This window comes from Geotrypetes seraphini, chromosome 1 (genome assembly GCF_902459505.1).
Source record: "Geotrypetes seraphini chromosome 1, aGeoSer1.1, whole genome shotgun sequence".
In the NCBI taxonomy this organism is placed as follows: Eukaryota; Metazoa; Chordata; class Amphibia; order Gymnophiona; family Dermophiidae; genus Geotrypetes; species Geotrypetes seraphini.
Window position 1 is genome coordinate 114,806,502 of NC_047084.1, and position 13,624 is coordinate 114,820,125.

The 13,624-nt window shown below is 44.1% G+C and overlaps 1 protein-coding gene across 1 annotated transcript in view; it reads left to right on the forward strand.

Annotated features, from left to right (window-relative positions):
• The first annotated feature begins 11,234 nt into the window (after positions 1–11,234).
• Positions 11,235–13,624, forward strand: part of VCP (valosin containing protein) — a 130,486-nt gene continuing 128,096 nt past the window's right edge. Inside the window, exon 1 of the mRNA XM_033936365.1 lies at positions 11,235–11,468. Coding sequence (XP_033792256.1) covers positions 11,452–11,468 — 17 coding nt within the window. The 5' untranslated portion in view covers positions 11,235–11,451. The remainder of the gene's footprint in view (positions 11,469–13,624) is intronic.

A 13,624-nucleotide genomic window follows, 5' to 3' on the forward strand; every position in this document is an offset into this window, starting at 1 on the left:
GAAGGCCTGTCCATCCCTTGAAAGCCTGCCTGACCCCCCCCCTTGAAGGCCTGTCCCCCCTTTGAAGGCCTGCCTGCCTGTCTCCCCTTTGAAGGCCTGCCTGCCCCCCCCTTGAAGGCCTGCCTGCCTGTCACCCCTTCCTCCCCCTTGAAGGCCTGCCTGCCGGCCTGCCTGCCCACCCCACCCCGAAGGACCGCTCGCCCCCCCTGGCCTCCCTGCACCACCTGAATCAGCCCACAGCGGGATCGCGATGTCAGCGATCCCTTCACTGCTTCGGAGCTGCTTCCTCCGCCGCGGTCCCGCCCCTTTGACATCAGGGGAGGGGTGGGACTGCGGCGCAGGAAGCAGCGCCGAAGCAGCGCCGAAGCAGCTCAGGGATCGCCGACATCACGATCCCGCTGTGGGCTGCTTCATAGGTGGTGCAGGGAAGTGAGCGGTCCTTCGGGGGTGGGGGGGACTGAACGGCAAAGCCGGGAGCACCCCCCTCAGCGCTGGCACCCGGGGCGGACCGCCCCCCCCCTTAGTATGCTACTGGCGCGCACTAGCTGAAAATCTACCACCTGCTCAAAAGGGGGCAGTAGTGGCTAGCGCGCAGGGCAATTTAACGTGATATTTCGCACGTTAAGGCCCTAACGCGCCTTCATAAAAGGAGCCCTTAGTCGTACAGCAGGTATAACAAAACATTTAGGCAGGTTGCCTAGTTGGCACTTATATGTTTTGACTTAGACCAAGTCAAAACAGGTATAAGTGCTGAAAAAGGGGCTGCTGAGCTGACCGCAGCAGCTCTGTGGCCCAAGCAATCTGCCTATCACCTACTGTCACTATTGTGGCAGGAGAGATGGCTCATCTCTCCTGCTGCGATAATCACCCACCCCCCGAACCACAGCACTTCGGGGTGAGGATCGCGGCAGGGCATTTCCCCTGCCGTGATCCTCACCCCGAAGTGCCATGGTTCGGGAGGGTGGGCGATTGCTATCGTGGCAGGAGAGATGAGCCATCTCTCCTGCCACGATCCCCCCCCCCCCGGATCGGATCGGGTAGGAGGGAGCCCAAGCCCTCCTGCCCCGACGAAACCCCACCCGGCCAACAAGATCAGGGCAGGCAGGAGCCCAAGCCCTCCTGCCCCAGCGAAACCCCCTACCCCCACCCCCACTAAGAAACAGGCACTTGGTGGTATCGCTATCACGGCAGGGGAGATGAGCCATCTCTCCTGCCGCGATCGTTGCTGGGGATGTGTGTAAATTCTGTAACCGGTGTTGTTTTTGACAGACACCGGTTACAGAATCCAGCTTTTAGGTGAAGGACTGGCTCCTCCTTCGCCTAAAAGGCCTGGCTTTGGGCGTTTGGGACTTAGGCTTTTTTTTTGGTTTATTAAATGTTTTAAATGTAGACGTAGTGGTGGTCTGGGCGTTTAAACAGCTGAACGTAGAGGCAGGCCATTATATTTATTTTTAAAATCCCTCCTTTTGGAGGGGTTTGTTTTTTTTTGAGAATGGACATTTTCCCTGCTTCTAATTTCAACGTTTAGGGCCTTAGGCCAAAAGGGGACTTAGACGTGGGTTTTTTTTTTTAGTATGTCCCTCCATATCACTTAAGGAACTCCAGGCAGCGTTGAAATCCCTCAGAGTTGGATCTGCTCCGTGAAGTGATGGATTCATTGTGGAGTTTTTTAAATCATTCCAAATTACACTTGTAATCTCATCTTCTAAATTTATATAAATTACAACTAACTAAAGGTTCTATTTCAGAGACTATGGCGGAATCTTTATTGTTTTGCCAAAGCCGAGTAAAGATCCCATGTTGGTTGCAAACTATAGGCCTATTTCTTTAATTAATGTGGGCGGAAAACTCTTGGCTAAGCTATTAGCTCTAAGATTAGCCAAGACTCTCCCTTATATGATCGTTATGCACCAAACAGGTTTTGTTGCTCAGACATTCTTCAAATAATACCAGATTGGCATTTCATATGTTAAATTTATCAAAAACAATGAATGATCTGGCTTTTTCTGTCTCTTTGGATGCAGAGAAGGCCTTTGATTGTGTGGAATGGACTTTCATATAGCAAGCGATGGATTGGTTTGGTATAGGATCTAGATTCATTCAAATGATTCAAACCTTGTATAGTTCCCCTTCTGTCAGGTTGTATATTAATAATACTTTCTCAGAATGTTTTTGTCTGGAGAGGGGAGTTAGACAAGGATGTACCTTATCTCCTTTGCGTTTTGATATTGTTCTGGAACCCTTATTGTTGGCTATACAGCAGACAACGGAGATACAGGGGATTTCTTATGCAGGTTGGGAATATAAAATCTCTGCCTATGCAGATGATATTTTGCTTCATTTGAAGAATCCTGAAACATCCATCCCGCATTTACTGGAATTGATTGACCGATCTGGCAAATTTTCTGGGTACAAAATAAATTAGAGCAAATCGGAGGTTCTTCCGTTAAATGTGCACTGCATAAAAGGATTATTTGACCCATTCCCTTTCCTTTGGAAGGAAGAGGGTATAAAATATTTAGGTATTACGATACAGAAAACACTGGAGGACACAATGACAGTAAATTAAAAATCTTTATTGCTGAAAGTCAAAGAAATGTGTGAGCATTGGAACCCACTACATCTTTATTGGTGGGGGAGAGTCCAAACTGTAAAAATTATTTTCAAGGGTCCTTTTATAAAAAGTTATAGTATTCTCACAAAATTTATTTGGCTGGGCAAAAAGGCTAGAATTGCTGTATAATCTCTACAAAAACCAATTGCGGTGGGTGGGGTAAATTTTCAAAATTTCTATAGATACAATCAAGCTTTTATTATACGGCAGGATATGCATTGGATCCTTCCTGATGTATTGGAACATCTTCCAGATTGGTTAATATTAGAGTGGCAACTCCTATCCCCATTGCAATTGTGTCATATTTTGAGTATAAAGTTACCTAGGATTTATAAGGACAATAGAATTTTATTTTCCACATGGCAAACATTAAAATTTATCAACAACCTAAACACCTATTCAGATTCATCAATCCACATGTCAGTCCTTATGGTTGAACTCCAAGATTCAAATTGGCGAGTCTAAGATCCTCTGGAAGCATTGGTTGCAGCAGATATACGCACGTTAGATGAGGTGTTATCAAATGGGAAGTTGCTTGATTTTTCACAACTGCAACATTCATTCGATATTTCAAAATCCCAAGCATACAAATGGTTGCAGTTGAAGCAGGCCATTCAGAAGGGGTTTCCTGATTGGCAAAATTTAAAAACTCGGTATAGGGGCGCTAGCGAGCGCTACACGGCATGGCTGCTTAGGATCTGTGCTCCAGCGTGACTCAAACGAAAGTCCCGAATCAAACTGGCTGATCAGCTTTTCGATCGCTCAAAACTAACGAAGCACTTGCCTAAATATCATGGCAACCACCAAAACTGGTAAACGGCGCAATACAGATCCGGTATCCCCGAGCAAAACGGCTCCAAAAGTAGATGACGAGACGGCCTGCACCATCTTAGAGGAGATCCGCGCCATGCGCTCCATGATGGCCGACATTAAAACGGAGCTCTCAACGTTCCGGGCTGAACTCTCTGATTTGAATCACAGAATGGAGACAACGGAAATTAAAACCAAAGTCAACACGGAGAATATTTCCACCTTGATGAAACAAGTAAAAAGAATTGATCGTTTAGAATCAGATCTGGAGGATGCAAATAATCGTGCCCGGAGGAGTAATTTCCGGATCCTTGGACTCCCGGAATCGCGGGAAGGCCGCGATATGATCCAATTTTTAACGGATTTACTACCCAAATTGCTTGAGGTGGAGTTCACACAACCGTTGGAAATCGAGAGGGCTCACAGAGTACCAGCACAACAAAACCTAAACGACAAATACCCAAGGGCAGTGGTGGTCAAGCTCCTCAGGTACAATCAAGTTCTTACTATCATGCAGCAGGCACGACTGCGTACTCCCATAAAATATGAGGGCCGCAATTTAATGTTTGTACCCGATCTCAGCAAGCAGACGGCTAAAAACCGTAAGTTACTCCTGGAATATCGTCCGAAACTCAAGTCCTTGGGTGCAAAATTTGGTATGATATACCCTGCCAAGATGCGTGTCACTTATAACAACTGTACAAAAGACTTTGTACGCCCTTTGGAGCTTGCAGACTATCTGGAGAAAATATCACCAACCTCCATAGATAATACCTGAAATTCACCCTGCTGCACAGTTACAGGTTGTGCTATAGCTACTGTGACTTCATATGATATGCTGTTATCTAAATCTATGCTGTTGTGAGTGCCTGTTATAACCTATTAGGTCAGTTGATATTATATTATCTCATACTGGGTAGCGCAGACTTACTCTGCCTGTGGTCTTGCTTACCCGTGTTCCACTTCTGTTATTGTTGTTGTTATGTTTTAGATTTTATGCACTATCACATTGTCAGTCTGGTCATAAACGCAATTTTACTTACAACATGCTTTCACTCATACTACTAACTACATCACTCATGCACATGTTACTGAATCTTTATAGCTATCTGATATGCCTTTGACTTGTGTGACACTGAATGTAAAAGGTATTAATAATCCTGTCAAGCAAAGAAAAATTCTGACATACCTAAATGAACTGCAGGCAGATGTCATCTTACTTCAAGAGACGCATTTAAATGCTACTGACTCTGACAGACTACATATCCCATGGGCCTTTCCTAGTATATCTTCTCCATCCTCAGATAAGAAAAATGGGGTACTCATTTTCATACGCAATAAATCTGAGATCAAAATATTGTCACAGGCCCATGATGACAAAGGCAGATGGGTTATTGTGGTTATTGACATAGGAGGTTTTCAAATGATGATAATGAATATATATGGTCCCAATATTGAAGATTTAAATTTCTATCCTTCCATAGCTGAACAGCTGTACAAATACATAGATATCCCATGCATAATAGGAGGTGACTTCAATTTAATAAGTAATCCTGATGTGGATAGACAATCCTCCTGTGCTTTCAAAAAGTCTAAAATGTGGTCCCAATTACAGGAGCTAATTACTCAATTCCAGCTCACGGACCCCTGGAGACTGCTGCACTTGTCTGATCGTGAGTATACTTTTTTTTCCAGTCCACACAATTCATATTCTCGCATCGATTATTTCCTGATTACGCCACCACTGGTGCGACACATACACTCCTCTTCAATCAAGGCGATCACGCTATCTGATCATGCTCCAGTACTGTTAAAATTCAATGCAATAGGATCACCGGTTATTAGGAGCCACTGGAGATTTAATAATATCCTATTGCAAGACCCTGAATTCAAACCACACATAGAAAGTGCTATACGGGACTACTTTGAATTCAATCTTCCAGAGGACACTAATTGGAAAACACTGTGGGACGCTTTTAAGGCGTACATAAGAGGTATCATAATATCCTATGCGGCTCATAAAAAAAAGACAGCATCGGCAGACCTGATTCTAATGGAAAACGAAATAAAATATCTTGAGAAGGAACACAGCTCCCATACTTCTGATATGCAAATACTCAGACAATTGCAAGCCCTGAAATACAAATATAATCTTGCTCTTAGCAACAATGCTGCTAAACAAATATTTTCACAAAATGCTAATTATTATATAGAATCCAATATGTGTAGCCGCAGCCTAGCTAAATATCTAAAGGGTAAAAATGACAAAACCAACATATCAGCTATAAAATGTTTAGACAACTCTATTACAACCGACCCGTCTGTTATTTTGAGCCAGTTTCAACATTTTTATAGACTGCTCTACACATCTACATTAGACACAGATGTAGATATAGAGGCTTTTTTAAATAACCTCTCAAGACCTACATTGACAGATAATGATAACCTACTTCTAAACAATCCGATTTCACAAGAAGAGTTAGCTTTGGCACTAACATCAATGGCTAAAGCCAAATCTCCAGGTCCGGATGGCCTAACATCAGAATTCTACCAGACCTTTCAGGATCTGTTGCTACCTAAACTGTTGTCTTTTTACCGGTACCTTATGGACTCTGGAGATATTGCGGGAACGTTCACTGAAGCTACAACAATAGTGCTCCCTAAACCAGACAAAGATAATTTGTTAGTGCAAAATTATAGACCTTTGTCACTAATAAACATCGACGCCAAATTATATGCTAAAACTCTAGCGATGAGACTTCAACTTGTGCTGCCTCATATTATCTCACCTGATCAGAATGGATTTATGGCTGGCCGTCTGGCTGCTGATAACACGGGTTTGTTTGCACATATAGATTATGCTAATCATAATAAATGTGAATTGGTCGCTATGGGCCTAGACGCTGAAAAGGCATTTGACCGCATCGAATGGGATTTTCTTTTTTCAACAATGAAATGGTTTGGCTTCTCATCTGAGTTCTTGTCATTGGTAAAAGTTCTCTACTCCAATCCGGTCACCAAAATATATATTAATGGCCTATATTCAAACGAGTTTAAGCCCACCAGAGGGACCAGACAGGGATGCCCGCTATCACCATTGCTTTTCAACATTGCACTAGAGCCATTATTAATAGCGATCAGATCACATCCAGGTATTAGGGGAGTCAAATACGGTACAGACGAATTTAAACTGTCTGCATACGCGGACGATGTCCTGTTATATGTAACTCCTGCATCGCTTAAACAAGTATTAGAGGTAATTTCGTCATACGCTCAAGTATCTGGCTACAAATTGAACTTGAATAAGACGGAAATACTTGCCCTTAATTGTCCTGAAGTGAAAGCAGATATCACTGATTTGGGCTTAAAATGGTCCACTGAGAAAATTAAATACCTGGGCGTATTTTTTGGCAAATCCTTGGAAGATACCGTGCATCATAACATCAAATACTTAATGGACTCCATTCAATCTCTCACTAACAAATGGTCTCCATTACGCCTCACCTGGTGGGGACGATTATCTACTATCAAGATGATGGTGACCCCAGTTGTGAATTACATATTGAGTATGTTGCCCATGTATTTACCTAAACATATATATGCAAAAATTGAATCTCACCTATCTAAGTTTCTTTGGAATAATTCTACTCCGAGAATTGGATTGAAGAAATTAAAAGGAGAAATATCTGAGGGTGGAGTTAAATTCCCTAGCTTCTTTGAATACCATACCGCATTCATCCTGAGAAGAAGTACGGCTTGGTTATCTGAACAGCAAGATCCGTGCGGAAATATCTCATCTCCCTTGGAAAAAGCATCTCTAGGCATCACAGATCTCCGCTCGGCTATGCTTTTGAAAGTAAAGAACACTGACGGTGATAGAGAACCCTCTCATTCAACCAAGCTAGCTCTACATACAGCTGATGACCTTGCTGATAATAAATGGACAGACTCCTCTCATATCTATCTCTGGAGTAACGATAAAATATTAATTCAAGGGAAACCTGTTATTTGGCCCATATGGCAGAACAATGGTATACATTACCTTCATCAACTTCTTTCCGCCGGTAAGTGGGTACCTTTCCACACTTTGCAAGAGAAATTTAAATTACCAGCATCTCAACAATACAAGTGGATACAACTTTGTCATTCTATCAAGGCGACTATCAACATTCAATTAGTGAAAGACTATCAACCCACTCTAATGATCTTGAATCGAGTAGTTGAATCCAAGAAGAAAGGCAAAGCAGCATTCTGGTATCATTATCTAATAGACGCCAAGTTCCAATGCTCCTCAGCTTTACGAGATGTTTGGGTTCATGATATAGGTATGGAAATTAACTCACAAGAGTGGCAGGAAATTTGGCATGAATGCACACATTCGCTTCATTCTGCTAGTATAATCCAATCAGCATATTTTCTCATGAATCGAGCCTTTTGGACACCATATAAACTCAGCAAACTACCTAATTCGACAACAAACAAATGCTGGTCATGCCAGTCGGCAGTTGGTACGTTGGACCACATGATTTTTACATGTCCACCCATCAAAACATATTGGCTAAAAGTGTGGGAGACTATATGCTTGATGACTGGTATAGGTGAAAACATAACACTTGCAATTGTGATATATGGCAAGCATGGTTTGCATACACCTATAGATACTGGGCCTGGGACACTGTTGAGATGTTTACTGCTAGTCACTATAAAAACTATTTTATGTAATTGGAAAAATAGTGGTAATCTTTCATTTCAGTTATGGTGGTCTCAGATATGTCAAATTGCCAAATTTGAAAAGGCCTATGCCGAAAAACAAGGCTGTTATGCTAAATATCTTAAAACATGGGGTGCTGCACTAGATTATTGTGAATCCCTTTAATGTCACTATAAGCTATTGGTTCACTCACTTCTTTCAGAGACAGGATGTAGTTACGGTAATGTGATCATGACTGGCAATTTCTCTTTCCCCTTCTTGCTATTTGTTATTGTTGTGTTTTTGCTGTACTTTGACATATACAGCACTTATGTATTTTCATAATGAATGTTAACTCATTGCAATATCTTTCTGACTGAACATGACCACAAAGTATATGTATTTTTATTCAACGTTCATATAAAATCAATAAAAACAATTTTATTAAAAACTCGGTATAGCTTGCCGGGCCTATGCTTCCAGACAGATTTGTTAGGGCAGATTTGTTAAACAAAAAAACTAAAACTAGTCTAAAAGACATTTGGAGCATTGAGATTAAGCAGCAGATTTCTGCTACTCAGTGGCCACGGATTTGGTCTTGGAGGATGAGATGTACAGCGTCAGCATCTATGAGGTAGACTTGATTATTTCTGTTATAGAATTTTCTGGACCCCTGTTCATTTGCAAAAGTTAGATAGTTCTAAGTCTAATAGATGCTGGCACTGTCATCTTGAAATAGGGACACTGGATCATCAATTGTCCCTTGATATGATTTTGGAAGTTCCATTATCATATGATATAGTGTTGTTTGGAACATTATTAATGCCCAAGAGTCCAATCAATGCAAATAAGAATAAATTACTTCTTATCATGACAGGAGTTGCTATGCAGCTTATCACGAAAACTTGGGATAACTTAAATTATAATTTTTGGTGGGAAACCTTATGCCAAATTTTTAAGTTTGAACATATGAATTTGTTACAATTGGGACACTATAGTAAATTTAAGAGATTTGGGGTCCATTAACAAACTTTTGTAAGAGTTAATTATTACTATTTCCCTTTTTTTTCCTGTAGGAGTGTTGTACACATCTAGGGGGGGAGGGTCCGGGAGGGGGCTGTTTTGTACTTCGATACCATTTGCTTGTTGTGAGTGCTGTTTATTATACTAATTGCTTGTTAATCTGTTGCACTTTATATTGGATTTTAAAATGAATAAAGATAAAAAAAGACAGCTTTCTTTGGAACTTCATTTATACTTATGCACTGATCTGGGCCATCTACTGAACTTAGTAAGATGGTTCAGATTGTAACTAGGGTGTACAGTTGGAAGCAATTGTGGCGATATATAAGCTTTCTTTGATCTGGATTTAAAGTACTGTACTTGTAAATATAAGCTATATTTACCAGTACTTTAGATTCAAAACAAAAAGGTTTAAGCCTACTAGCAGTAGGATTTGGAGTTGGACAGTAGCAAAAGAGGAGTTGCACCAAGTTATAAACTTGTCCCTGCTATTGCATTCTCTGCCCTTTTGGGAACCTCTGGGTTACCGGTACTCCTTTTTGAGCTCCATCATTGTGCCAATGTGCTTTTTTTCCTCCATCACCATCTCCAGGAGGGCATTCCAGGCTTCCATGGCCATTTCTCTGAAACTAAAATCGAGGGTAGGGGTCAGGGAAACATCTGTCTGGTTGGAAGAGTCAAAGAAACCCTGTCTGCAAGCTCTATTTGCTGATACTGTTTAGGCAAAGCACTGGGGGGGGGGGGGGGGGGTCTCCTGTGGTTAACCTCAACCCTGTCCTTCTGCTGTGTGGACAGTGTCATCCAACTTCTTAGTCTCACATTAATATTCCCAGTCTCACAGCATTAAGGGCTATTATTTTGTATTATTTATATACCACTTATAGCTAAGGAGTGAGGAGTGTGTGGCGCAGTGGTTGGATCTACAGCCTCAGCACCCTGGGGTTGTGGGTTCAAACCCCGCGCTGCTCCTTGTGACCCTGGGCAAGTCACTTAATCCTCCATAGCCCCAGGTACGCTAGATAGATTGTGAGCCCACCGGGACAGATAGGGAAAATGCTTGAGTACCTGATTGTAAAAACCGCTTAGATAACCTTGATAGGCGGTATATAAAATCCTAATAAACTTTAAAAAAAAACTTAAAAACTTAAAAACTAAGGTGACCATACATCCCGTTTTGAATGGGACCATCCTGTTTTTAGGTAGCCTGTCCCGTGTCCCCAAGCACAGCTTCGGGATGCTGAAATGTCCCATTTTCAGGGGCCCGCTGAAGAAACAAGTACCTTAGCGAATACAGCCCCCCCCCCGTACCCTTTTTTAAATCCCGGCGGCTGCCTCCTGTGCTGATGTTTTGCGGCAGAGCGGCACACCTGCCTGGCCCCGTGCCACTCACTGAATGGCTGCTGTGAGAACTGATGGCAGCCATTCAGTGAGTGGTGCGGGACCTGGCAGATGTGTGAAAATCTTGTTGCTGCTGCTGCTGGAACACATCAGGACAGGAGCTAGCCATTGGGATTTTAAAAAAAGGTATTGGGGAGAAGAGGTCGGGGGGGGGGTTCTGTCCCATTTTGAGGAAAAAAAATAAATGGTTACGTTACTTATCGCCTAAGTGGTTTTATATTCAGATAGTAAAGCATTTTCCCTATCTGTGCCGGTGGGCAATGGGGGTGGGGGGGTGGATTAAATGACTTGTCCCTGAAAGACCCCCAGAGGCTGCTGTGAGTAAAGTTTGACGCATGCTAGAGCACGAGACAAGTCTCAATTTCCCAAGGATCTGATTGACAGCGATTGAATCCAATACTCTACAGCCAAGTGCAGCTCTCTGCTGGATTTCCAGCCCTCCCCACTCCGCCCACCTACTGGATTTGCATACTCCACGCCCCTCTTCCCTTTAATTACGCCGAGTCCTCGAACCAACCAAAACGGAGTTACTAGGCAGGATGACCATTCACGTTTACATTGGCCGGCCCAGTTGGTCGCCTCCCTATGCCCCGCCTCACCGCAGAGCTCCGGACCAATCAGCGAGCGGCCGCTCGGCCGCGAGCGTGCCGGCGTTTCCCTATTATTGGGTTCTCCGATTGGTTGAGCGCCCGTCTCCGCTTCCGATGACGCTGGGGGCGTGGCGGCGTCGCTCGGTGTGTGTGAGTGAGTCGGCAAGGCGGTAGTGAGCGAGGCAGCGCGTGCCCCCCCCCTCCCTCTCTCTTCCGCGACTGTCGGTGAGGAGAGAGCGCAGGGCCCCGCCGCCGACGAGGAGGAGGAGCAACGGATCGGAGCTGTGTGGCCGCGCGGCGCTTCTGGGTGACGGCAGGGGGCCGACATGGCTTCGGGCACGGAGTAAGTGGCGGAACGGGGGGGGAGGGAGACGACGGCGGAGCGGGCCCGGTCGCCGCGGCCTTGCGTTCCGGGGGTGTCCGGGGCGCCGCCTTCCCTCGCCCCTTCCTGTTGGCAGGGGGCGCCCGGGCCTGGGTTTCGCCGGTAGGCCGCGGCCCTGTTCCCCCCTTCCCCCAACCCCGAGAGGAAAGGTGGCCGAAGGCCGGCGCTCGCTGCCCCGGGGCGCTCGATGGCCGCCGCTGCCTTTAGGGCCCGGCTGAGCGGCCGGCCTAAGCCTCGCTTCCGTCATTCCTGCTGTGTCAGCGCAGGCCTCGGCCTGGCCCGGCCGAGAGACGGGGGTGGGGGTGAGGGAAGGAAGGCCCCCAGGGCTTTGCTCATGGTATTGGACGGGTAACTTCCTTGCAATTAAAGAGCTTCAATGGCAGCCGCTGGACTCTTGTATAGAAACAGCTTTATGTAGGGGGGGGGGGGAGAGAGGCTCCGAGGACACAAAACAAACGTTGCATGGAGAGTTGGCCATTGAAATGACAGTGCTCAAAAAAAAAAGCTCAGGTGGGGGAGGGAATCGGTGCTAAGCTGAAGTCTTCAGGTTACTTGGTTATGGTGGAGGAATTATTTGGAGAGTAATAGAAAATAAAACTTCTTCAAGTAGTTTCCGATGTTAGCGTATACCAGGAAGCTGGTAGATCACATTTTTAAGAAGTTTGGCAAAAGTTATATTTTAAATAAACAAACAAACCTTGTACAGTTAAGCTGTGAAACTTGTTGCCAGAGGATATGGTTAGGGTTATGGCATAGTTCGGTGTAAAGAGGGTTTAATTTAGTCAAATTCTTGGTGGAAAAAGCTACTTATGGGAGTGAGCAAGTGGTATAAGATGAGATGCTAAGGCCAACAGACTTTTGGTCTGACTCGGACATACCACTTCTATGTAACTTATTTGAATGTGGTTTTCTGAAAGTTTTTTTTCGTTACTTAAGGTATGTAAAATCAATTTGATACACAAATATAATTTTACAAACTTAAAAAATGTGTGTGTAAAGATATGGTGAACTGTACAAAAACCTATCCCAAGTATTTCTTACTTGGTTTAAAGCAGTGTACATCAACTTTTTTACACCTATGGACCGGCTGAAATAAAAGAATTATTTTGTGGACCAGCGGTTGAAGAACACTGGGCGAAGTCGTGGGCCAGACCCCGCCCATCTCTACCCAATCTCCACCCCAGACCCCGCCTCCATAATAGTACTAATTGTAAACTATTTTTTCCATTCATTTTTCATAGATACACACAATATAATCTTATTAACAACGCATAATGATTAATCACAAAATTAAACTACACAAAGCACACTGACAGCAGATGTAAATTCTTAAAATTGACATAATTCAATCACTAAATTCAAAAATAAAATCATTCCCCCCTACCTTTGTTGTCTCCCTCCATGTTATGCCTTACCTTCTGGCCAGCTCCCGCCTGGCCATTTTATGCTGCTCCCGGTGTTATCTTCCGGCCGGTTCCCTCTTCCTCACGGATGCAGTGCACAAAGCTGGAGGCAGCGACTCCTTGCACATCCCGTGCCTCATCTGGAAGCCAAGACTTCCAGTCCAGGTGCAGGATGCACGTAGGAGGTGCTGCCCGTGGCTTTGTGCACTGAATTTGTGAGGAAGAGGGAGCTGGCTCAAAGATAACGCCGCATCGATCACACCATGGACTGGCGGTTGAAGAATACTGTTTTGGGCCTGATGCACGTGCCGGCCCTGTGGACCGGCACTGGTCCACGGACCGGTGGTTGAAGAGCACTGGTTTAAAGGACAATTTGACTGTTTCTTTGAATTCTTTGAACCATTTGAAGTTGCAGAATGAGATCTCGCTGCATCCTAGATACATGCCCTCTGGAGATTATGAAAGCGGCACCACCAGAATTCAAAATATCACTATTACACTACCTAACCAACAACCTAAAAAATGGGATTTTCCTCACTAACAACGGCCACATAATAATAACCTCCATCCCAAAAAATAGAAAAGAATCCTCGGCGCTAATAACAAACTACAGACCAATAGCATCTATCCCATTCATTGTAAAAATCATGGCAGGACTAGTACACACCCAACTAATGGACTACCTTAATCAATTCTCTCTCCTGCATGAAACTC